At 38.3% G+C, this 25,729-nt stretch overlaps 1 protein-coding gene across 1 annotated transcript in view; it reads right to left on the bottom strand.

The window, feature by feature from the left end:
* Positions 1-25,729, bottom strand: part of gnb1a (guanine nucleotide binding protein (G protein), beta polypeptide 1a) — a 32,931-nt gene that overhangs the window by 3,580 nt on the left and 3,622 nt on the right. Inside the window, exons 2-9 of the mRNA XM_085442752.1 lie at positions 7,715-7,821; positions 7,055-7,093; positions 6,788-6,894; positions 3,896-3,959; positions 3,008-3,170; positions 1,834-1,900; positions 1,285-1,486; positions 621-837 (exon numbers count right to left, since the gene is read on the bottom strand). Coding sequence (XP_085298878.1) covers positions 621-837; positions 1,285-1,486; positions 1,834-1,900; positions 3,008-3,170; positions 3,896-3,959; positions 6,788-6,894; positions 7,055-7,093; positions 7,715-7,771 — 916 coding nt within the window. The 5' untranslated portion in view covers positions 7,772-7,821. The remainder of the gene's footprint in view (positions 1-620; positions 838-1,284; positions 1,487-1,833; positions 1,901-3,007; positions 3,171-3,895; positions 3,960-6,787; positions 6,895-7,054; positions 7,094-7,714; positions 7,822-25,729) is intronic.

Genomic DNA, 25,729 nt, shown 5'->3' with positions numbered 1-25,729 from the left:
AAAAGAACAAACATACTCCTATCAGTGTTTTCACTAACAGTTGCAGTAACTTCAACAAACTACAAAAATTTATGACGCCAAGACAAATCTTCTGTTTGCCACACAGCCTGATCTAGTGATAATAACAACTTAAAACTATTTAAATCACTTTATTGCTACACACGGTGAATATGTCAATACAATGGTGATTACTGACTCTTCAACAAGAACTAACTGTAAAAGACCAACTGACAAGTTTGTGCAGGTACTGGCCACACCAGCAAAGTTGCAAAAGTGCTGTTAGCATGCCGGCTACTTTCATAGAATAATGCTCGACATCAGAAAATTTTAATTGCAAATATTTCTGAAACTGAAGCAATGCCACAACAGGTACCTCCATATTGTGAATGAGGAGTCCTGACCTTACCCTTTTAAGTGCTGCCACTCTAATGCAGCACATGTGGAAATATTGACTTCATGGCATATTGGCAACTCGGCATCAGCAGTGAATCAAATCATTAGCAATAATAATTTTAGGTTTTGTTTTTTCCTTAAAGGCTTCATAATGTGAATATTTCAAATTATAGTGAAGTATAATCACATTCACACAGCTCCAGTCTTTTGCTCCATATGGTGCCTACCTGCACGGTCGGCCTTCAAAGTGTCCCAGACGTTGCAGTTGAAATCGTCATAGCCAGCCAGCAGTAGGCGGCCACTCTTAGAGAATGCGACAGAGGTGATGCCGCAGATGATATTATCATGTGAGTAAACCATCAGCTCCTGGTCAGCACGCAGGTCAAACAGCCGGCAGGTAGCATCATCTGAGCCCGTGGCAAATGCGTTGCCATTAGGGAAGAACTGTAACAAAGGGCAGGGGAATCTAAAGTATTCTTACTTTTGTGCGATTTTTCAGAGTGAAGCTAATTATTTACACTTAAGGGCAGATATCACATACCAAATCTGTTTTTAGTCCGTCTAGTCATCACTTTTAGAGCAAAGCATACTGAATACTACTTGCAGTACTACTATGTACTATGAAATCAAGATCGTTCATTTAAAACAAAGTCTCAACAGTTAGCGTTAATTGTTTTTTCAAATTGCTCTGTCTCAGCCTTTTTAGAAAGAGCTTTAAAGTTAAACGTAGCAAAAAGGTCAACACAAACAGAGCCAAGTCATCCAGTCATTTTAATCGACTTGCTCAAGAACCCCAGACTTGCTGACAGATCTGACTGTAATCTGCTGAGTGGCTTTAAGACTTGACACTCTGACATGACTAGTATATAAGGTTTCTGTTTGTATCCTTACGCAGATGGCATTGATGTCCGACTCGTGGCCAGTGAAGGTCTGTCGGCACATTCCTTCTCTGATATCCCAGAGCTTGGCCGAGGCATCACAGGCTCCAGACACAAACAGCCTGGTGTCGGGCGCCAGCGAGAGACTCATGACATCGCCGGTGTGACCAGCAAAAGTAGTTGTCTGCTGGCCAGTCTCAATGTCCCACAGAGCACTGCAAGAAAACGCAAAGATGATTTACTGTCATTTACTCTGCAGAGTGACTGTTGACCTATGAGCAGAATCTAGCCCAGAAAGATGTATTAATTAGCCACCTTGTATTTAAACAGTAGCTCTCTAGCAGAAAGCACTACACGAGTGTATGAAATTAGGAACACTTGTATTTCCATAAATATTGTAGACAACCTAAAGAACTTACAGGCCAATGTGATGGCCCTGAAACCAGTAAAATATTGAAGCTCTTGACAGGTTGAAATTCTGACCCAACTGTTTAAAAGAAAAAAGAAAAAAAAAAGTGTACTTGATTGAACTGATTGCAGTGGGTGCAATATCCCAACTCACCAGGAGGTGTCTCCAGAGCTGGTGACAATCTGGTTGTCATCCAGGAAGCGACAGCAAGACAGGTAACCTGAGAGGAGTGAAAGAAACTGAATCAAAAACTATAATATGATATATTATTTTGCAGAGCTATAAGACAAGTTTCCTCCCCTTATACTATGCACAGAGAAAGAAATCTCATCCCAAATCATCATCCCACCCTCAGAGAATGTTATGTGAGCTGGATGTGGGGGAGATGAATTGACTAATTCACAACCAGATAAAAAAAGAAAAGAAAAAGCTGTAGGGCATCTCCTGGTTCATGACTTGCTTCCATAATTCTTCCTTTACTAGTTGGCAGAGTTTATAAACCCCTCCCAATAGCGAAGGAACTGGAACTAAAATGCTGACACACTTCCTGCATCATGTGACACTGATCAGATGAATGCTCCGCGCCCAAGAGCTCAACACTTTCATTAGCTTGAGCTGGTATATGACACAATGAAGACAGATGCACAATATGACTAGTATCTTTTGGATCTGAAAAAAATAACTGGGCTTCCACAATTATATAAGGGCTACCTTAGCAACATAATGGCTTATAACCGACTGGTTGTTTATAGAAGGACTTGTATGTATGTATAAATATATGCATACATACACACACTTGTATGGCTACATCCTATATGGCTGCAAAGTCTTGCTTTGACAAAAGACTTGCCAAATATTCAAAAGCATGTTACCATGACCACACACCGACAGAATCAGACTCACAAGATGAAACTACCAGTCTCACAACCATATTTAAGCCCAAGCAACAAAAAGTAAAAAAAAAGAAAAAAAAAAGAAAAAAAAAAGTGAGAAATATGAACTTCCATCTACTCAAACGGAGGGCCAAATTGAAACCTAAATGAGGAATGCAGTCTTAAAAATCAAGTGACTTGAGTCCTGCCATGACCTATACTGCCCTTGTCAGAGATTGCAGAACGCTGACAAATCAAAGCTACTTTGGGCTGCACTCTTTCACAAGGGGTTGCTGCAGCAGGTACGGCCACATGTTTCACTTGTCAGATTTTTACGCCAGATGCCCTTTCTGACATAACCCTTGAGGGATTTGTGTCTCTGAACGGGAGACTTTTCCCAACATCCTGGGACTGACGGGTAAATGGGTACAAGCTAATGGAAGCATCCTGCCTACCTGTGTGTCCGGCCAGCTCGCGGCTTACGCGCACATTTCCTTCACGGGTCTTCAGGTTGTAGATTGAGCAGATGTTGTCCAGGCCACCACAGGCAACATAGTTCCCAGAAGGGGCATAGGCGCACGTCATCACCCAGGAGGAGCGCAACGGGATGGCATGGACCTGAAGGAGAGGAGCAAGATTTAATATTAGATAGTATGCAGTGACAGATGGAAGAGAGGGAGAAGGGGCAGGCATGTGACAAAGTCTGTCTGCAGTATTAACTTAACATTTCAAGGGCACAGTATTCACTATAAATAGCATTACTTGACACAAAACACTTGTGAATTGTATTACAATGAACTTAACCTTTTGCAAATGGAAGTCTGGGAGTTATCATTATTTCTATTCTGACTTGATCTTGGATGAAAGGGAAAAGACAACAGTTCATTTGGAAATTTGGTGAAGGATGACTGTACACATCTTATGTTTAGACTACCACGACCTCATCATATCTCCTGGCCCCACTTTATTGTGTTTTTCTGGGTTTTATATGTCCTGGTGACATCTAAAATCTTCTGCCCGTCTGTGTTTACAGCTCAAGATTAAAGGATGGTTAGCTCTGGGTCAACAGAAGTTTTGTTTTAGCTTTCTGGTTTTTGAACAAGCTAACCAACTACGTGACATTTTATGACATCATGTCATCATTTCACAGTGTTTTGGTGTTATCAGTTTTAAAATATTATTAGAATGTATTGCTCACTGATCAAACCACAAGGAAGAAAAAAAAAACCTCCCATACCAACGTAAGAGAGGATGTGTGTCTTTCTTTGTACATTTCACTGGTTAAACACCAGGAACTTAAAAAAGCACCCCAAATTACTGACCATTTAAATTGTTTCAGTTACCTTGTTTGTGGTGTAGCTGTCCCAAATAATGAGTTTGCCATCCTGGGAAGCACTGACCAAAAGCCTGGTGAAAAGAAAGAAGAGATTAATAAAGGGAAAGACTGTCATCAATTTGAACTAGCAGAGTGTGATGCATATGTGTATATATAGTACAGTTTTACCCAGAAAATGTTTATCCGTGACCTTCACAATACAAAAACACTGCTTAACACACAGTACGCGAGGATGTGGCTTGTCTTACTTGAACATTTTTATTCTATTTTAAGGGGTTTGAAGTGATAGAACGGAACATTTCAGATGGTATTTAGACAGTTTAGATTTACTTTTTGAAGGCGTTTCCAATTTATTGCATCCATATTTTTGTTGCGCTTTAGGAATTAGGGGTAACAATGAGCCATCATTTCAGAGCCAACACAATAGGAAAGATATCACTTAACCATGTTTAGTAGTGTTGCCAGTGCTGTCACTTTCCTGTGAGCAAACAGGACAAAAGATAGGAACCAATGCAGGTCACATGATTCAATTTACTGTGTAAATTATGTGGGTGGTGAGATTCGGGGGGGCTTGTTCAAGAACCATCATGGAAGCTAAGTGTTGCACTGTTGAGCAAGTGAATAGACATTTTCTAGACAGATAAAAATAGATCCATAAGCAACCAAACAAATGAAAAAGCTTGTGATACCCGTCTTAAATACATTTACATAATTTTACATGCAGAATGGATGGTGCTAATCCCAACTGGACTGATCTAGCAGCTGAATTACACCAATACTTTCAAGTATGTTTAGAAGAGCATCTTTAAAACAAACAAAAACCCCACTGAGATATATTCCAGTTTTTGCTTTCAAGAGAAAGCTCCTCAGTACCTCTGTGACTGCTCTGCTATCTGGGTGAACCCAACAGGAGTAACCACAGTGATGGTCCCAATGCACACAGGACCAGGAAAAAGAGTGAACACACCAATGACTGCTGGGAATATGGAAATCTTAACTACTGTGCTGGCAGGAATATGCTCACATACGCACACCAGCAGATAATAAGTCGGGGACCGAAAGGTTTGTGCTGGGAATTCTAGTCTAGGAAAAAAATAATTACCAGCTTCTTGGTCTTAAAATGACCACATTTGATCTGGGAAAAAAATGTTAGCTTCAGATCAGGCTGTGACACTGAGTGTGTTAGCAGACTGCAACACAAGACTTTGCCCTAACTTGAAAGGAGCTCAGAGTTCTGAGGGTTGAGAAGAAGCCACCAATATTTTCAAAGGCAAAAACGTGGTTTTTAAAGAAAACACTGAAACTATTTAAAAGTTACCAATTGTGAAACTCGTAGTTCTTCGGGTCAGAGTACATGTCAACTGGCAGACAAGCGCATGCAGCAAAGTGCACGTGTTTGGCAATTTTTTAGTACTCTTTATGAACAACTTCGTTTTCATGGCTTCCCAGTCATGTACCCACACCTCATTCTCATAAGATACACTTTTGTGGTTGTCTGATATGATACAATAGGAGGTCTGAAAATGCAATGAGCAGCAATAAGAAAGAGCCTAATATAGATGGGTAATACAGATGTTTTACATAAAACAACAAAATGATCCAACATGTGTTTAGGTAATGTGTTTGAGGATCGTCTTGTGGGACGAGTTAGTCACATTTGAGTACTCAGGATATTTCATAAAAAAAACGCAAATTGCTTTGTTGAAGTCAGTACAAACTTCTACTTTAAAGTTGTTTAACAAATTACTTTATTTTCAACATGAAACCAGTGCTTTGTGTTCTCACATGCACTGACAAAAAGAAAGAAAATATACGGGGATGAATTAGCTCTAAATTAATAACTGAGGTGTTATTCTAAGAACGTCTAATGCCTTAATATTTTGAAGAAAAAAAAACTTACATTTTTGAGATGCATTTAGGCTTTTGAAAAAAAATATTCATGCTATTTCTGGGATTTAGCATCATATTCCTTATATTAAACTTTGTCTTACAGACTGTTGGTGTTTTATAACAGATTCATAATATACTGAGGACTGCATGCTGAAAAATTACACATTATTGGCTGGTAAATGAAAGTAAGGGAAGGCTTTCTTTCTCAAAGTGTAGAAAATTCACCCTAGTCTGGCACGTGAAGAACCAACTCTAGCCTAGACTGCAGCTCAAAACATCTTTTTGATTGGGTAAAATCCCACAAACACCTCTTGAGGATAAAACATTGAGATTCAACAAATAGTAAGCTCTTACAGTGAAAACACTGTGTTAGATTTTTTTTTTCTTACTTATACGACGACCAGCAGGGTGATGAGATGAATGAGCACTTTGCAGTGGTCTCTCTGTGGACTGACGCACGGCAGCGCCACAGTGATTAACTTGTTGATTGCTGAGGTGAGAGGTGTGTACAGCTCTGGGGAATACACTTTCTGAAGTGAGGACTATTGCTTCATCTGCCATGGCTATGAGGCTCAACACTTGTTTTTAACAAAGACTGACTCCATTTTGAGTATTTTCCCTACCCACATACCACACCCCCAGTGCACACAAACACAGGCACAGCACAGTAGAAGCACTCCAAGATACAGTGATGCACCTGAAATAACCATTCATGGTAATGAGTGTGTTAATATTGTGCATGTGCACCAGTACAGTACACCACTGTTAAAATTTTACAACCGTGAGTACATGGTAATATAACAGACTGCAAAAGACTTGCTTTGGGATTCAGAGTGGGGTGAGTTACTGTGGAATGCCACGGTTTGAAGAGGACCCTCAGGAGGAAGTAAGCAGCACAAAGACAGCCAAGCAAGCTTTTATATCCATTTCCTGCATTTAGGCAGTGGGGGTTGGGGCTGATGGGATAAAATATTTAGTTAATGGACAGAATGGAGTTGAATGAGATTACCTCGAGTCAGAGCCCCAGTGCATGGCATAGATTTTAGCCAGATGCCCCCTCAGTGTCCGTCTAGTGCGCATCTGAATTCGGCCAACAGGGTCAATGTTAGCTGTGATCTAAAAAAGGATCAAGATGAGAGAGAAAGTCACCTTGAGACCATCATGTATTAGTCAAAGTATTAAAACCTTCCAACCAAACATCAAGCCGATTGTCTTCATTTAAGTTTCAAAATAATAAATTATGTCAAGTCAACATCATAACAACTATAGCGCTTACCTGAGACAGGGTAGCATCTGCACACGCTTTCCTGGCATCCTGAAAAAAGCAGCCAGTAAAATTAGAACGTCATATTTTATGTGCAAATGGCATGCTTTCATGTTTGGGGGTTCCTTACTTTTAAAGCACTCTGTAAAAAAAATTAACTACACTATAAATGTCTGACATCTTAAATGCACTGGAATGACGACATCCATTTAATAATAGTAAATAATAAGAAACTATGGTGCAATACAAGTGAGATTAATGTAAATCAAGTTTGATTCCTGCTCAGTGGCATCCCACTGCAATGATGCTACTGAGGAACCTGAGCAAGCGTTGGCAGGCAGCTTTAACTTCTTGCCCACAGCAGTCATGTAAAATGTAGTAGAGGCTCAATGCAGAAATACTGTCATCCCACAGCTATTTTTGTTTGCTAGTGTTAGTGGTGCTTACGGTACATTGATTTTGATCATGTGACAATATGCATTACAGTACTGCTACAGGTGATAAAGCCTGTAAAAATGTATTGAAGCACTTTAATAGGACAAACCAAGAAGTACATAACCCCTATTATCACTACTAGTGTAAAACCTGGAGGTCACTGACAAATGTTATTTGGATTTATAAATCTACTTAAAGAAAACAAATGCAGGTTACTTCGGGGACTGAAGGACTTACTCTGATCTGGTTCTTGAGCTGCTCAGCCTCCTGGCGTAACTGATCCAGTTCACTCATTTTCCTCAGCTAATGGTGCGCTTCGCTCCGCCGCCTAGACTCTTGCTGATCTGAAGGAGACAAGCAACGAGATGCTCAACATACATTTCGCATGCTGCTTTTAAAAAAAACAAAAACAAAAACAAAAAAAAAAAAACAGTATTAACGCAGTCAGTTGTAATACAGTACATGTGAATTAAACATATGGTGCTGACAAATTACTTTGGCTAGTACACAAAATTTACATGTGATTCTGGCCAAAATGGAATTACGTTTTGTCTTCTCTAATGTATTTATGGACATGTTATCATTTTGTTAGTTACAGAAAAGCCGGGGATCACACAGTATCTTTTAAATCCAATCTGTGAGGCCCAGACAAAGTCTCAGGGAATCGCTTTCTAGACAGCTCAAGACTTGTCCTCGCCAGCTTGAAACTGTTACCTAGCAACAAGCACTAGGCAGCTACTTTAGGCTTAAGATAACAATTTTGAGGATGATGCTGAATTTGTTCTCTCTCCCCTCCCAAACGACAGCAAACCCTTGGGCAAACATCTGGCCACAATGAGCAGCTGATAACCATTTCTTCAGAATCAAGGCAAAAATACATTAAAACAAACAAAACAAAAAAAAAAAACACTAGGCCATGCAGGCCAAACACATACCCCCTACTGACTGACAAAACGGAGCAAGGATCAAAAGTCCAGATATCAAGAAAGGAACAAGACAGACCAAGAAAGCAGCAGTTTCACTGCACTACTGAAACCCCAAGGTGCTGAGATGATGGGCTGGGACTGACAAAGCTGTCAACGTTCTGGCCTCGGGACTCTAAACTCTCCTCCAATGTCATCCCTGTAATCCTGGGACACAGTTGATTCAGCTCCTCAGCCAAATCCGGTTAAGACAAAACCTGCTGATGATCCTAAAAGCAGTGGCTATCTTGCTGACCCCAATCCTCTGGTTAACACAGACACTTTCACTATCCACAGAAAGATGACAAATTCGACTTCAAAGAAAAATACTATAACAACAATGAACCCTAGCTCAGAAATTCTACACTGACAGAAGATTAACTGAAGTGATACAATCATTGCTACTTTCAGCACCAATAAAAATTTAGGTGCCAACACAAATCAGCAGACCAATTCACCTGCTTAGTGGGGAGGAAAACAAACAAAAAAAAGACCCCATTTCATTGAAATGTGTTATATTTCAATATGAAGTGATTGTCTTCATTAGGGTTTCTCCTATCTTCACTTCAAAAATACAAACTCAAGATTTTATAAAAATTAAATATTTAAAGACAACAACATAAGCATCATTACTCCCTGGTGTGTCAAACAAGCTAACGAACACTACCATCTGCACTGCAAACACATCTTACCTTCCTGTTTATCTGGGTTTCGGTCCTTTGTCCTAAAGAGTGTCGAGACCTGAATGAACACTTTACCCTTCAGGCGCCTGACATCTTAGTAGCTACCTGTCACCTGATTGGCTAGTGCTGTAAATGGGTCTGCATCTAAGCAAGTCCTCTTAGCCCCCTAATCTTGATAAAAAGGTCTCATGGTAATATCACAGGCTAATTCTTGTCTTCTCTGCACTAACTCTTTAAGTAATCACAGGTAAAGAAACTAAAACTACCAGTGGACTTTTTGCAAAGATATTGCAAGTTCAGATTTTGCAACCTGAGCATAACTAAACTGTAAGACAAGCATTTGAAAAGCGTGAGGAGACAAAGGATGCATCCCACTGGTTGATAAAGTCTAGGTTATGGTTAGTGGATGCACAACTGGCAACACAGCTGAAGAAAAATCAGTCCAGCTGCGATTAACCTTCCTATAAAGCCTATGAATTATTTAAAAAAAAAAAAAAAAAAAATCCCTCCATTTACTTATTCTCATTTTAGTCATTTCTATAAAACCTCATGAAAGATCCAATTCCCTTTAACAGCTATTGCAGTAAAACATGGTGGGCACTGAGTTTAAAAGAAAGGTTTTTAGATTCAATCACTGCTGTTGGATCGTCCTTTTCTGACCCTTAATGTTCTATTTTTTTTTGTGTGCGTACAAAAGTGTTCTTCCTTTGTTCCTTTACAACAGTCAAACACCATTGTTGTAAATCAATACAATGAGCCACAGATCCTGCCCCCCCCCAAAGAAAAACAAACAAAAAAACCCAAAAAAAACCAACCCAAAAAACATACTAGCTCCACTGCTTTCCCATGGCCTAGGAACTTTTGGGGTGAGTCTGCTGTGTGAAACATTGTTGGCTGTTCACACGAGCCTTCTTGCTTCCAAATCATTCACAACATCTATTCTAGCTACAATAATTGTCCAGATTTTAAATGAGTGTAAGACAGAGGACAATCCGGGGGGGAACTCTGGAGCTCTTTGTCAATCTTTAACACATATTTTTAAGCAGTTTCTGAATTAACTTAACTTTGTTCCTGCACATTTTTAGATGGGAACACAGACGATGTAAACATATTAGCCTTTTTTCATAATCATTACAGTGATATTAAATTTCTGCAATCTAAAAAAGGAACCTACAGGTTCAGATTTAAATACATCCATGTAATCTACACAGTATACCGTTTTAGACTACAGATAACATATTACATAAATAATATGCCTGTATGTGTAAAATATAGAGCTGTACAAATATGCTAGAACCATTCAAATGTGCAAAAGCTTGAGTTTAGTCCTGATGTTGCTCTCATGTGAGGCCTACAGCTATTGTCATTTCTTTCTTTGTTTTTAGGGGCTTTCTGTCTTTAGCAAGTGAAACACGTGGAGTTGCCAGAGGTCAGGGGATCAATGTAGCGTGTCATGAACATTTCACGGTTTGATCCTTGAAAATTTTGTGCATGAATGAATTAAAATTTTGGTGTCTGAGCTCCAAAATAACAGCCTCTGAAATGCTAAATTTATTCAAATGGTAGAAATTTATAGAAGTCTATTGGCAAAAACGTAATATCAAGCACTAGTTGAGATTAGAATTAGCATAAAAAAGGTGTGATTCAGAGGACTCTTTTCCCTTTTGCTGGTGGTGGGAGTGTTGAAACCACTGGCAGCCCAACAGATAGAGCCTCGACTTCACTGCCTTCTCTTTCTGCCAGCTATTTTTAGAGAGGTGGTGGGGGAGGAGGAGTAGAAAGAGGAGGAGAGAAGCAGACTTCACATTTTCCAGCCACTCCTATCAGCTCCGACATCTCGAGCACAACACATTGACAAGGAGAGAGGAAGTGTAATTTGACTCCATACACAGAGACTTCATTGGTATTTCTTCTTCCCATACACAATGATCACAAATACAGCATCCATTTTCACAGCATACACATTTATAGGTCTTTATCAGATGTCATCTCTGCTGGCGTTTCATTAAACAGTATAATATCCGATTTCCCCCCCCCCCCCCCCTTTTTAGTTGGTAAGCCTATATCTCAAAACATTTCAAAAATATTTCTTGAGAAGGAACGAATTTGTGGATTTCAGAGAGCAAATTTGAGTTTGCTCAAATTTTGAGTCCGAGTTAAATTTTAAATACAAGAGTTACCTCATTAAAAAGGCCATCATCTTTTTACTCTTGAACATTTTTCCCTTTGTGATTTTTTTTGGAAGTGACTATGGCAATACTAAGGAAAAAAAATAAAAAAAAGTTGCTAGTATAATTTATGCCAATGACACTTAACACTAAATACAGAGAAAACTAATCAAAACATCTGATAAATTATCAAGTGTATATCTTAATTAAGACATAACAAAAAAAGTAAGGCATCACAGGTGAAGGGACATGCACAAAATGGTCTAGTGTGAGGTGAGGCAGCAGATTTTGGGGTAGACAAGATAACTCCGTGTGATGACAGTGTCCTCGTGCACAAGGGGATATAGACAAGAGAGGCAAACAGGAGGACAGAGCCAGATTAAACTAATGAGAGTGAACAAGCAGAGGACAATTGGGAGGGTAGCTGCTAATTAACCGCTTGGTAAAGGGGAGCAAGGCCCAATATGCTTCATGGCATCCAGGACTAACAAAGAAAGATTATACCTATCCAGCACTAGGGCTGCACGATTAATCGTTAGAAAATCGCGATCTCGATTCATACTTATGTGCGATCTCATTTCCAAATGACAACGATTTTAAACAAACAAACAAAAAAACAAAAAACAAAAACACAACAACAACAACAACAAAAAAAACAAAACAAAAAACAAAACGACGACTGTACCGCATTTTGATCCGGGACGTACTCTGCATGAAAACAAGCGCTCACTCTTCCTGCTCAACAAATGACAAGGGCGGAGCCTTATACCACGTGATACAGAAGCTGTGCCGTGTGATGCTAAAATTAGCAGGGAAAAAACAACGGAGAGCACGTCAGGGATGACGAGAAAGTGACAGGAGAAAATCCGTTCCGGTCAACCACCCAAACATCAATAACGGGAACCTTATACACCGCTTCCCTATACCCGTCGAACTCAAAGAAATTACGGAGGCTATCACTTATCACCTGACCAAAGATTATGGCTCCCATCAACACTGTGCAAAACGAGGGATTTAGGAAAATGATCAACACCCTAGACAAACGCTACACAGTGCCGTCCCGCAACTATTTTTCTATTGTTGCACTACCTGTTCTATGCACGCAGTGTCGAGCAACGGTGGAGACGGAATTTCAAGCAGTACAACATTTTGCGGCAACAACAAAACGTGAGACATTTGTTGTTTTTATGTTTATTTATTGTTTTTATGTTCAGTCTCAACTGTTACGAAGTTGATGTGCAGTTAATAAGTGCAATAAATATTTATACTGGAAAAGAAAATCGTGAGAGAATCGTGATCTCAATTCTAAGCCAAAAAAATCGTGATTCTCATTTTATGCAAAATCGTGCAGCCCTATCCAGCACTGGGTTGTTTTTTTTTAATCTTTCCAAAAGCCAGATATATTCCTATAGACCTCATATTTTCATTCACAAATAAAATGCCAAAAAAGACAAGTGAATCTTATAAATAAAGACTAATGCACATATAAACAAATAAATAGAAACAATGTGGAAAGTAGGGCTGCTCAATTAATCGAATTTTAATCACGATTACGATCTGGGCTTTCAACGATCATTAAAAATGACTGAGCCGATTATTAGCCCCTCCCTCATTTATCCACGACACCTTAAAGGCCAGTCCGTGAAAATATTGTCGGGCATAAACCGGTCCGTGGCGCAAAAAAGGTTGGAGACCGCTGATTAAGAGGACCCGAGGGAAGCTCGGAAAGCTAAGCAGAAGTTATTTGGAGAGTGACTGCCGTTGGTTGAAAAGAGAGTTTAAAAAAAAAAAAACTTCAGTGGTGTTGCACACTATTTTATATTATTTTTTAAAGTCATTGTTAACCCTTTAAAGCCGGTCAGAGCAGCACGCTCCGTTTTGCGTAACTATTTTTAAATCCCTGTAGAACCTGAACCGCGTAAGCTAGCGCAATAATTTGTTTTGCATATGAGACCGGAGGAGTTGTACTTACATCTTATGCCATCAGCTTGTCCTCGGTCACGGTTTCGTTCCACATATAGCTTTGCAAAAATTGCATAAAAAGCGCTTGCAGGAACAAAAACATAATATTCCAGAAACACGCTTTGCCGATCCATCAGCTGTTCGTAACACTTCCCACAGTGAAATGATGCACATGCTGTTTTCTTTGCAAATTTGCATCATAGGATTGTTTTTTGTTTTTCCTGCAGTATATAAAAATTGCTGTATCTCCAAAATAAAACTATGAAGACACTCAAAATAAATTTCCTGTGGTGGGAAACTATTTTTTGCAACTTTATTGTATTTAAAGTTTTGAGGGATAAACCTCTTAAATTTCTCCAAGTAGAAATATATGTAAACAAAACAAAAGCGATTTTCAATTTTTTTTGTAGTTTATTGCACTTTTTTGCAATTTATGTAATTACTATGCACTTAATGCATACATATTATTAAAATATGGGCTATAACAGTTGTATTGATGTATAGCAACTTGAAATGCTCCCACAAATGGCACTACAGCATGTAAAAAAATAATATAAGCTCTGGTGGACTTGGTTCTATAGTAGGTCTTAAAGGGTTAAATAAATATCGTCAAATAATCGTGATCTCAATTTCAGTGAAAATAATCGTGATTATCATTTTTGCCATAATCGAGCAGCCCTAGTGGAAAGCCTGTACACTGGTGCAACAACAAAATACCTCTTCTAATTTCTTAAAAATGAATAAACAGGTATTCCAAATATTTAAAAAAAAAAAAAAAAATTTATTTTTTACATTTCTAACTCTTGCCCAGCTCGGAGACCAAGACAAAAAGCCATGTATTAGGCACAAAGGCAGGGTGGTGGGCTAAATAATTTACACCCTCCTGCCTCGATACCAGCTGCCCCACCCTTTTATTCCTTCGGGGCTGCTCCCATCTCACTTGTCTGATTGTTCCTGCCAACTTGTCTCAAGGTTTTTTGTTTTTAAATTCTTGACCTTTAATGTGCCTCTTAGGTTGAGGCAGATTTGCTGCTAGTAGAAACAAACCGTATGAGCTGCAGCACGGTATGGATGGGGGCTGCTCTTGCTCGCAAGCCAGTTGGTAGCTGTCTAGCTGTTGCAGTGCCTTAGCTACTGATCATCTGTGTCAGCATGCAGCCTCCACCTTGATACAAATGCATAGATTCTCTAAGCAGGCGTTTCCTTTTTAAGGGTGTTTCCCTAGCTATGCTCGTCTCTCTCTTCCCTTTGTCAAAACATTTAGCGGATGTGGCGACAGCACACACACACACTTACAAATACACTTGCTCGGTGGTTTCTTCTATTACAATCGTGTTTGCCATTGTCCATTTATGTTTTTGAACCAGGCTATGGAAACAGGTTACTCTGGAAATAATAACTGGCAGCATTATGCTAAAGGTGAATATAAAATCGAAGAAGAAAAAGAAGCAGATCAAAGAGACCGAGGGGAGGGTGGAGATCCAGCAGGAGGCAGTGTGTTGAGAGTTACAACACCAGAGGATAGGCTAGCACTTCACACAGAATTAGGTCAGTCTGACTTAGATTAGACCTGGCCCATGCTCGTAAACAAATAATCAAGACCGAGGATGCAGTGGGACAGGTCACTTGTAACCATCATGTCAGTTTCTGTATTTACTCTTAGCTTGGCAGCCCATGGACCCTTCCATGTGATGTCACAGAGTTATTATTGTAACAGCCATTACATTTAATGTTATGTTAACTGGCACTATAAGACCTACTAGTTTAGAATAGTGTAACCTGGATATTTTTTGTAACTATAATTTACAAATGGCCATTAAACATCCCACATGCAGGACTAAACAAACAGATACAAATTAATATGTGTTATAAAGACTTCTAAAAAAGAAAGAAAAGACCTAAGATTGGGCTAGATTATTTTAGCATCCGCTGAGTCTAATGCTTAAAATCGCAAAGGAAATGTGCCAACCAAGGACTGAATTGTGTGTGGTCCATTTATTTTTCCCTTTTTAAATAATTATGTCTGAATTTTAGTACGTTTCCTACAAAAAGAGAATTTAGTAATGGTGGTGCATGCTGCAGCTATAATTCACACATTTTGCAAACACTTCCCATGCAGGTATGGTAGTTGTGAATAAGGAGGTCACCATTCAATACAAAAATTCTCTAAACGTGTTGTACTCATTTCCTTTGGTACTGTAGGCAGCATATAGGCAACAAGTCTACCAGAACTGAAGACATTTGGCTACAAGTGTTCTAAGTCTGTCCTTAGCTGTTGGAGGAGAAACCACACAGGCAAAAACTATACATGGAAGAATGCAGCTGCCAAGATAGCTCTACTCATTGATAAGTCAGAGTCTATGGAGGGACTTTGCTTTGGAGGGGGGTGGTGGGGTGATGAAAGTATGACAACCGATTCAAAAAGGCAATATACAAACGATATTATCCAGTACTTCAGATGAGGAAAGGAAATATTTTTAGCAAGCATTTAAAAGACTGGCTCCCAAACCTGTTCAAAGAATTTAAGCCGAGTGAACTTCAATTCACAGTAACAACGCCCAAATCCTCAAATCCAACGCCCCAAATCCAACGCCAGGTCCTCAGCACAATATCCAACATGTTTAGTGTGAACTGGACAGAAAGATTAATTAGTCCGATACTCAATATATGTAAGTGGTATTTGACAAATACTAATGAACGTTGTAATTTTACAACATTTGTGTTCACAGTAGAATGTGTAGCTGAGAGCATTAAGACATTTCTTTGCTGCAGTTTTATTCTTACTGGGTGACAATGTTACACTACAGTCAAACAGACTGAAGTGTTTGCATGAAAACACATGCAACATTACGCCAACAACCCATTTCCAGTTATGTGCTTTGCATCATTGTGTTTGCGGATAGTTTTACATTGCTAAAAATCACACCTGGTTTAAAAACGCAGGCTGTGTAAAAGAATGTCACCGTTGCTTCTGCACAAGTGTGTGAAACTAAAAATCTGAAAGTAAAAAAAAAAAAAAAAGGAATATTTTTCCCCCTGAAAATACACACTAAATATGCATATCATACCAAACCTACTCCCCCCGAAAATGTGATTAGATCCCTCTCTGATTTCGACATTTATATCTGGAAGAAAGAAAAAAAAGGTTATGTGGTATTTTATCTGGGTTCAAGTCAGAAAACGAAAATGGCAGATGGTTTCCCTAAAACCTGGGGAATGCACTTCTAGGAACAGCAACGGCTTTTAGAAAACTATGTGGAGAGGAGCTACCTTATTTCTTCCTGTCTATTCTTTAAACTTTACAGCATTTAAAAAAATCCTAAACCTTTGCTGTTTGACATCAAGTTAAGCCATGACAACTGGTTACACTGTAGGAGATGAGCATAATAATTGAGACATGCTTCAAGACTAATGTTAAAGTCTTTGGGCCATATCAGAATGAAAGTAAAAGCAAAACTGAGAATTTTAACGTTCCACAACAGTCAAACATTTGTGTGACTGGTATGTCTACTGAAAAATATTTGAGGATTGTCGCAACTGACTACCATCACAGTACATCTTGATTATTTCTAGAACATTTGTTTCATTTGGATAACCAAAAAACAAAACTTTATGAATACCAATTCAAATACGTATATAACTGTAAAACTTTCTATATTTAAATATGTTATAGTTCAATTTGTTCGAGTATAAAAACAGGCAAAAGATACAGTAAGTGCATGATTTCTAAGTCTTACTGGTGGGCGAGTGCTGTGAGGTAGTGATCCATTGTAAATGTAACTGAAACACAACCAGGTCACAAAGGAAGAAAGGACAAAGGGGGTGATGATGCAGTAACACAAGACATAAGGGAATCGCTCCTGGACATTTTTTAAAAGCTCCACCAATCTCATCCACTTTGTCATTTTCCAACACACCATTCAGCTCTGAGCGGCTTGTTTACAAGGCAGCTACAGCACTGTGGAGCAGGAAGTGATTCCTTCCCCTTCCCTGACTAGCTAGCATCAGTATGAATGAATGCACTATGAAATGGTTTTCACACCGGTGACACGAAATACCAGAGTTTCAATACCATATTATTATGTTTAAGACCATTTCTGTTATTACTGCACTGTTGTAATTTATATGCCACATTCAACTTTCAAGGATTTAATAAAATGTATATAACTGTACTGACATCACATTTGATAATTTGACTTGGGAAAAACTAAAGTGAGATTTTTATGACCATTCATTTTACTTTTACCAATATAGCCCACTGTTTTGTAACAGTAAAGGGACACTCCTTGGTTAACACAAACTGTTAAGCACCTTAAGTGCCTTAGTTTTTAAGTTGTTAATGTTTTCTTTGCCATTACCATTTTTTGAACATACTAGAAAATAAGTCAGAAGGTCATGTAGCATGTTTGAAGTTGAATACAAACATAAACCGCTGAAACATCAGCAGAGTCACTAGGGGAAAGAGGAGAAAACCCCAAAATAAAGTCAAGTGAATAAAATGCTTAAGCAGTTATAGTGAAACCCACGACCAACACAGGACTTGGTACTAGAAAAAAGAAGGGGGAGCATAACCACTTTTTATGTTTACGCAACTAAAATTAACATGAAAGATTAACTGTGGATATTTCTGCACTTTCACTTTATACTGTGCCACTAATGATATAAATTAGATGACGGGGAAAGGTTGACAAGATGGGGATTAGTACTTAAATCACTGTTTGAGAAGGTGGGTTGCAAATCTTTCTGAGTCTCAAGAATGGCTGAACTAAATATGAATAGCCTTGGGCCTCATAACCCATTTTGCTCCAATGAATGTAGAGTAAAGTCCTGAGGCTACAAATGAGTATGCATAAGATGGCACAGTTCTGATTAAGTGAGCAAGTGGAGGTGCAAAAATCAACTGTAAGATTTATTGAAAAGAAAAGAAGTACAGTACACAGACTTCAGTTACCCCAACAGTTTTGGAAATGTACCACAAATTCAACTATTCACTATTATCCATACTTTTTCGCCTCTGAAACACTCATACTAGACGTTAGGGCTGCCACGATTTGTCGACTAGTCACGATTACGTCGACTATCAAAATCGTCGACGACTGATTTAATAGTCGACGCGTCGTTTGAAGCTTTGTAAGATCCCAAAAGACGCAGGAATAAGTAGCAGGGTTTAAGAGTGTAATAACGGACTGAAACAGAAGATGGCAGCACTGCATGTACAAGGATGCCAGCTGCCGTTAAACCCCGAAGAAGAAGAAGAAGCAGCTGTGTCCCAGAATTCATAGCGCGGCCCAGCTCAGTTTCCAACAATGGCGGCAGCTAGTTAGTTTTAATATTACTCTTATTATTCTTTCTGGGTCACAAAATAAACGTTTAACATATTTTCAGCCGAGAATGTAGCTGTGTAAACCTCAAATATCGGCTCAGTTTATCAGGACACCACATATTTTCAAAAGTGCTCCGACGTTTTCGGAGACGTCTGTTACCCACTAGCTCGATAGCTAGCCGGGGGCTAGGTCACTAGCGCGGTGAGAACACCGGACTCCCGGCAAATTGTTTTCAAACCCACCGCCGTCTTTCGCTACTCAGGTTAAATATATATGAGTCACTTAGATAAATTAAAAATGTTGTTGTTTGGCTTTTTTTTTTTTTTTTTTAGTATTTTATTTGTTCCTGAGTAAATCGGTTTGTCTGAGATTAAAGTTATAGTTTTTACACAGCTGAATAAACGTCAAGCAGACAGCTGATTATCAGAAGTGTGAGATGCTGGAGAATATACTCCGTTGTCCTGTTATATTTTAGATAGCAAGGAGTTTATTAAACTTCACCGAAACAATCTGCAAATTTCATTAAAATTGAATAAACTATCATCTTGTCTTTATTTTTAGTTAGCACCTTAAAAGCTTAAAGCTGTAAGCTAATGATAGTTATATAAGAGCAGATGCTGCTGGTGCAATAAGCTGTAGTTTTACGTCCAGTGGATGATGATCTGATTAGTCGACTAATCGCATAAATAATCGGTGACTAGTCGACTATCAAAATAATCGTTTGTGGCAGCCCTACTGGACGTACACAGACTGATATCCCCACAAACAAGATATTTCTCTATGTATGCTTTAGAATTATAATATGTACCAAGTCCACTAAAGCCAATTTTAGATATCAATTATTTTAAGAAACCCTCCCCCACCAATACTGTCAATGGCACAATGCACCATTTCCTTGCTTCTGTTACTCAAAGTATACTAATCAATGCAATCAAAAAACCAACACTTTATGGAATTTATGTTCTGCATGAGCATTACACTGTGACCAATCTGGAGAAGTGAAGGCTCTGGTAGTGTGAACAAACATCTTACAGACAAATTTTTTATCCAGCTTAATCTCTATAAGATAAAAATGACCACTGCACTACCAACCCATTTTGGGTGGAACTCAAGTTTCTATTTCCTGGATTTCTGGCATGTAGACATAAGAATACCATCAATCACAGGGGGATGAACATGTGTGACTCTGCACAGCTGCCAAAAACAGATGGCTTTATGATACATTTCTATGACATGAGATGGAAATCCATAAGCACTCCATGTCTCAGGATGCTATGTCCAACAACATAATTAATTACTAGGTAAGCTATGTTATTTTAAAGCAAACCCCCCCCCCCAACAACAACAAAACACAGTTAAGTTAGTTGAAACTAAATACTAGCCCCATCTACTGCTTTCTTTCAGCCTGAATGCAGCAGTCAGTGTTAATCCTCAAGAGCACTTGGAGATTTTTTAAGCTAATTTGGATATGAATGAAATTTTATAAACACACCTTTTTGCATTGTAATAGTTTAGACTAATGTTCGATTATTGGCTCCAACTCCAGCATGATCAGCAATGTCTGAACTGGAAGAAAAAGCTCATCACCACATAACAACCCCACAGCAAACAAACGCTGTGGAGGTGTAATTACAGAGTGATGTTGAATAAAATGCCTAACCTTATTTCATTTGTAGAAAAAAGGTTTGTCTAATATCCTACACTTTGTTTTTTTTTAGATCTTGGACAAAATCTAATTGAAATTTCACAAAATAAAAGTCTGAAAACCCCCCCCAAAAAACCCAACAACAGCAACTATGACGTCTGTAATAATTTGTCAAAAATTGTAAAGGAACTATTTTTATTATTATTTTTAATTTGAATCAGCTGAGAAAACTTTAGCATAATTGGCTAGCTGCCAATGTCTGTTGGTAAAGTTACTATTGCAAAAAAAGAAAAAACATCAGTGGGGTAACCCTAACCTTACTGAGTGAACAATCCACTGTTTACTGGAGGTTTGTGGTTTTAGGGTGCAGTGCTGAAAAGGGAAGGGGAAGCCTAAATTAAAAAAAGAAAAGAAAAATCGCAAGGCATAAGAAAACATATTTCCTTTTACAATGATTCATCTTATTTGCACAATCATTACAATGAAAAATTTACAACAATACAACTCAACCAATTACCCAGCCCTACATTTGAGTGTTCTTTATATATGCTGTGTGAACCATCCCTTTTACTGGACACGATTTTGTATGCATGCACCGTCAATGTGGTTGGCCTGTGCTGGTAATGTCTGATGATAGGGGACATAACATCAATGCGACTGACAGTAGTGTTTAATTGATTGATTAGTGAAACATTCCATGATGCTGTGTGCTCTTTTGCTAGACAGAAAACATTGTTGGTAGAAATAGCAGGCATTTTTCAGACCACATTTCAGAACAAGATGCTCTCAAAAGGCAAACCTAGCCAAAAACAAAACAAAAACTTAATGCACATAAGCTGCTCTGCAATATAACTGATCATTACTAACAAGAAAACAGAATTCTAACATGAGGCTCAACCTTTAAAAAAAAGAAAAAAAAAAAAAAGAAGAAAAAAAAAAAGCTATTCCTAATGCTCAGAATTTTTTCTGACAATAGCATCGAGAGGAAAAAAAAAATATGCCTGTTAAAAAGATAAGATTGTATATGTCAAGAAAGTTCATGCATTTTAACATTTACTTGCTACAAAGCTGCACAACCATCTTTTCATACTTGGATATAAATGAGTTAATAGTTAATTAAAACTGTAAGGGGGGGGGGGGGAAGGAAAGGGAGGGAAGGTCAGGCTAGCCCAAAGCCAAAAGCATGACTTTATTTAAAGCATAAAATACACTCCTTTGATTGCATTAATAATCACACCCCTCCCCCTGTGTTTTCTCCCCAAGCTTCCAAGAGAGGAACAAGTGTGTGAAGAGTCACATGACAGCTACCCCACTCTTGCTCAAGTGACTGTGGCCTTTCTTGCTTTGAAGAGGAAGAACACTCACTAATAGTAGCTGTCTTTCCCAGTCATCTCGGGATTCAGGTTTAGTCACATTTTCCCTTTGCAGTCAAATATAAGGGCGAGAATGTAAATAGACACAGAGATGGTCTCTATTCAAACCAGATCAGGCGGTGAAATCCACATGCAAAAGACGGCCAGAGTTTGTTATGGGCTTGTGGGAGGGTTACGGTGTAAGTGATGACAGTGATGGCCAGTGTGTGGGTCACCAAGCGGCTCTGGTGCCACTTACTTTGAATATTCAAAACAGTGGCTAAGACCTTTGGGCCAGCGGTGACAAGTTATGTAAGCATAACAGCACCTACAGTCAAACTATACACAAATCTAAACAGTGGGAAAGGCTTAGGAAGAATTTTCGCTGTAATATTGACACTTGGGAGTGCCTGGAGCTATAAAAAAAGACTAAGAATGTTTGCCAAGACACAGATTGAGAAACAAATCTTTATTTGTTACTGCACACCTTTCATAAGTAATCTGTTCTTGCCACTGCTTAAAACAATCTTTACTGATAAATCAATTACAGTACCAAATAAACTTTAAATGTTCTTTTATCCAATTGGTGAATGTTATATAACGGATCATGTTCAATATAACTTAAATAATAATAAATTTGTTATGTTTAAAATTTTACAGTTCTGTTAGTGAGGTTAGCAGATGGCAACCTATGTCAATGATTCTGATACAACAAAAATGTATGAGACTTCTGAGAGGAAGATCTGAACTGAATAGAATACTTTAAATTGTATAACCTATAACAATGTAAGGCATTAAAACCAACTCCAATATGCCTTTGATTTATTTATTTATTTTTAAACCATGACTCAAGAAAAGCAAATCATTTTGCGTTTAAGTTGTGATTGTGTTCAGGAAATGTAACATCCTGGTGTAAACCACTGTAGCTGCCACTTTAGGGTAGTGACACTTTTGAGAGAGCTGGCCTGCATTGCCACTAAAGGTAGCAGAACACACACACAAACAAACACAAAAATGTTCAGTTTGCAGTCTTAAAATTCATTTTTTAAATTGCCTTTTAAATTATAACTGAGTGTGCAGTAGTGTGTTTCCAATGATGGGCAAAAAAAACCAAACAAGAAAAAACAAAAAAACAAAACAGATGTTTGATATAAGTTACAAGTGCTACATTAGATAAGGCACTGGATTACCTGTGACCTGTTTCTGTACATAAAACAGGAAACTGGACTCTGGATGACATGGAATTTGCTTCATGTTGCCATCGCAGTTCTTAACGCAAACATTTTCTACATGTTGACAGTTTTCTCTGCTATGCATCAGTCACATTAATTATGGCAATACATTTAGATGCATAGCTCACTGAAAATACCTGGCAAGCAGCTGTACTAGCAGGGCGAGTAGCACAGAACAGATCTGGGTTTTGTGTATAAACAATCAACGACTACCGTACTTACTTCCTGGGCCATTACCAAGTACTACAACTTGAGCAGGGACTTTTTAGACAGGAAAATTGGCTCAGAAACTGAATATAAACCTAGGTTCCTCCAGATGACATGCGGGTAAAAGGCCCAAGTTTCAAAAAGGCTTTAATGGCTGATGAAAAATTCCTGCAACTAGAAAAGGCTAAAATTTTCCTCTTTGAACTATTCGAGGAACTTTTAATGCAGATGTTTTTGATTCTACTGTTGGGCTCCCTCACTATAAACCTTGCTGTGGTAAAGAGGGAAAGCCCTGCTGTTGTTGTGGGTGTGCTGGCATTTGCACTCAGTGCCAAGTTTCATAATCTTTGTGAATAGCTCTAAAATTTGAATTTGGAAGTTGTACATTGTAGCCTTGAGACTTCTATTAACACTTAGTGTTAATGTATGCCTGCATCTGTGCTCATATGTATATGGCTGAAACACGTGTGGTGTGCATGCAATTAATAGTTAGATAACTTGCACCAGTGGATGCTAAGAAACTTATTATCTTCTGAAAGATATTGTTAGAACAAAGCTGTACTAGCACAGCGATCCCATCACAGTCTTTAGCTGCACATTTGCTTATGGATGATCAACACACCCTGATGAAACTGCGCTTGTGCTGCTTTCAGGAGCTGTATTACACAAAGAAGAAGAAAGGATTTAGATTGCTCAACCAACAAGACCTATGAGTATAGTAATGAAGGCATACTGCAGAGGCTGCGACTAATGGTCTTTTAAAATTAATATTCACAAATAATGTCGCTGATAAAGTCACTATTGTGGATGAAGAGAAATACTTATTCAAGAGCTTGGCATAGTACAATGGATAACTCAAGTTCCACGCCCATACTGTTGAGTATTTTTCCATCAACTCTTACATGAAACTGTCTGTGTTAGAAACCAGAACCCCAAAATGCTTCGCAGAAAACTGATTTGTTGTGGCTTGTAACCAACAGTTAAATGGCATGCTACCAATTTTCCTTAAAGGAAACATTTTACACAGACCCCGTTAAATGTGTCATGATTCCTTTTTATTTTGAAGAAACTGAGATGAATATACAGGCACAGTGAAGTTTTAAGTCAGATATAGGTAGATAGAAATGTAGGGTTGTTATGCAACAGGAAATAATTATTTACCCAAAAATTGCATCTTCAATTAAGTGCAAATAATGCATTATTTCGTTCTTATCTTGAATCTGAAACTCAAACTTTACATAATGTATCCTACGCTTTCTATCAAGCATTGTAGTATACCTGAATTTGCATTTGCACAACTAAGCCTTTTTGTAGTAATACTTGTGTGGCTGTTGGAAAACATCTGAAGTTGGATCAGGCTACAGTAGTTGTATACTTATAACTCCATAACTATATAAAAAAAAAAAAAAAAGGGGGCAGTTTTTCTCACTTTTTTTATTTTAAAAAACTATCATAAATTTGTACAGAATTTAGGAAACAAAATTTCAGTTTTGCAGCAGTACTGTGACTACTTGAATAACACTTGCAATGGCCATGCTAAACAGGACCAGTCCACTGGAAAACAGTGAAAAAGCCATTACAAAGTCGGAAGAGTTCCCCACTCAATAAAACCAAAACTCCTGAACATTCAGCCATTAACCATCAGCTACAACAATCAGGGAATTGCTCAAAAGCATTATATATCCTATATTAACAGGATATAAAATTATCTTGTTTATTAACATGCAAAAAACTTGGGGCTGATATGCATAACTCTAACTACTGAACCAAGGCAATTTCATTTCAATGCAGGCCTTTTATTTCAGTCTAGATGTGATAGGGCTTTACTGACTAAATGTATTGATTACCAACCATAAATGTTATTAAAGAACCATTATTAAACATGTTCTGTGGCACTGAATTGGGACTGGTATATATTCATACTACAGATCTATTAGGAACCTCAATAGAAAAGTTATGTTGTCATGGTGTTCACACTCACTGCTACAATTCTGGATTGAACCAGCTTGTCTGAAGCAGGTTTAAGTTTGCATGTTCTCCCTGGTCTTGTGTGGGTTTACTCCAGGGGCTCTGGGTTCTTCCCACAGTCCAGCACCATTAATGCTATACTAATCTGTGAGTGCATGCGTCTTTTCATTGAGTAAAAGAAAACAAAAACTAACAACAACAAAAAAAAAAACAAAAACAAAACCTGAACCTACCAGATGCAAACCAAAGATGTGGAGACTGTCACTAACTAAGAAATCATAATATACCATAATGGTCAATGAGACAAAACCACCATCACGTTGGATCCAACCACTCTTGCTTTTTGGTCTCTTGGAGCCACAAGTATATAAAATTTGCATCATTTTGGTCTGGTCAGAAGTTACATTACAGCCAAGGCTGTCACAAACATACAACACATCTTGCGAGTTCAGGTATCCAACACTTGAATGAAAAAGGTATTTTATCAAAGAGAGGGTAGAGGGGTAATCCTGTGAAGGTATCAATCACTTGTATGTACTTATATGTACGCCCATATTTATTTGGCCCCTCAGCACATCTGCTTTTTACAGTGGACAGTGAAAAGCAGGATCATGCCTGATGTGAAAAAAATAAAAATAAATAAGCACTATCACTAACCAAAGCCACATAATCCCAAAGACTGAAATCCACATATCTAAGAATTTAATCCCATTCATATACAGTACTCCCAGATTAAATGAGGGAAAAAA

The sequence above is a fragment of the Copadichromis virginalis genome, linkage group LG20 (genome assembly GCF_057382275.1).
Source record: "Copadichromis virginalis isolate Kocher_CV1m ecotype Utaka linkage group LG20, C_Virginalis_male_GT1.1, whole genome shotgun sequence".
Taxonomy (NCBI): domain Eukaryota; kingdom Metazoa; phylum Chordata; class Actinopteri; order Cichliformes; family Cichlidae; genus Copadichromis; species Copadichromis virginalis.
Note: the sequence above shows the minus strand (reverse complement) of the source record. Positions and strands in the feature narration are given on the sequence as shown.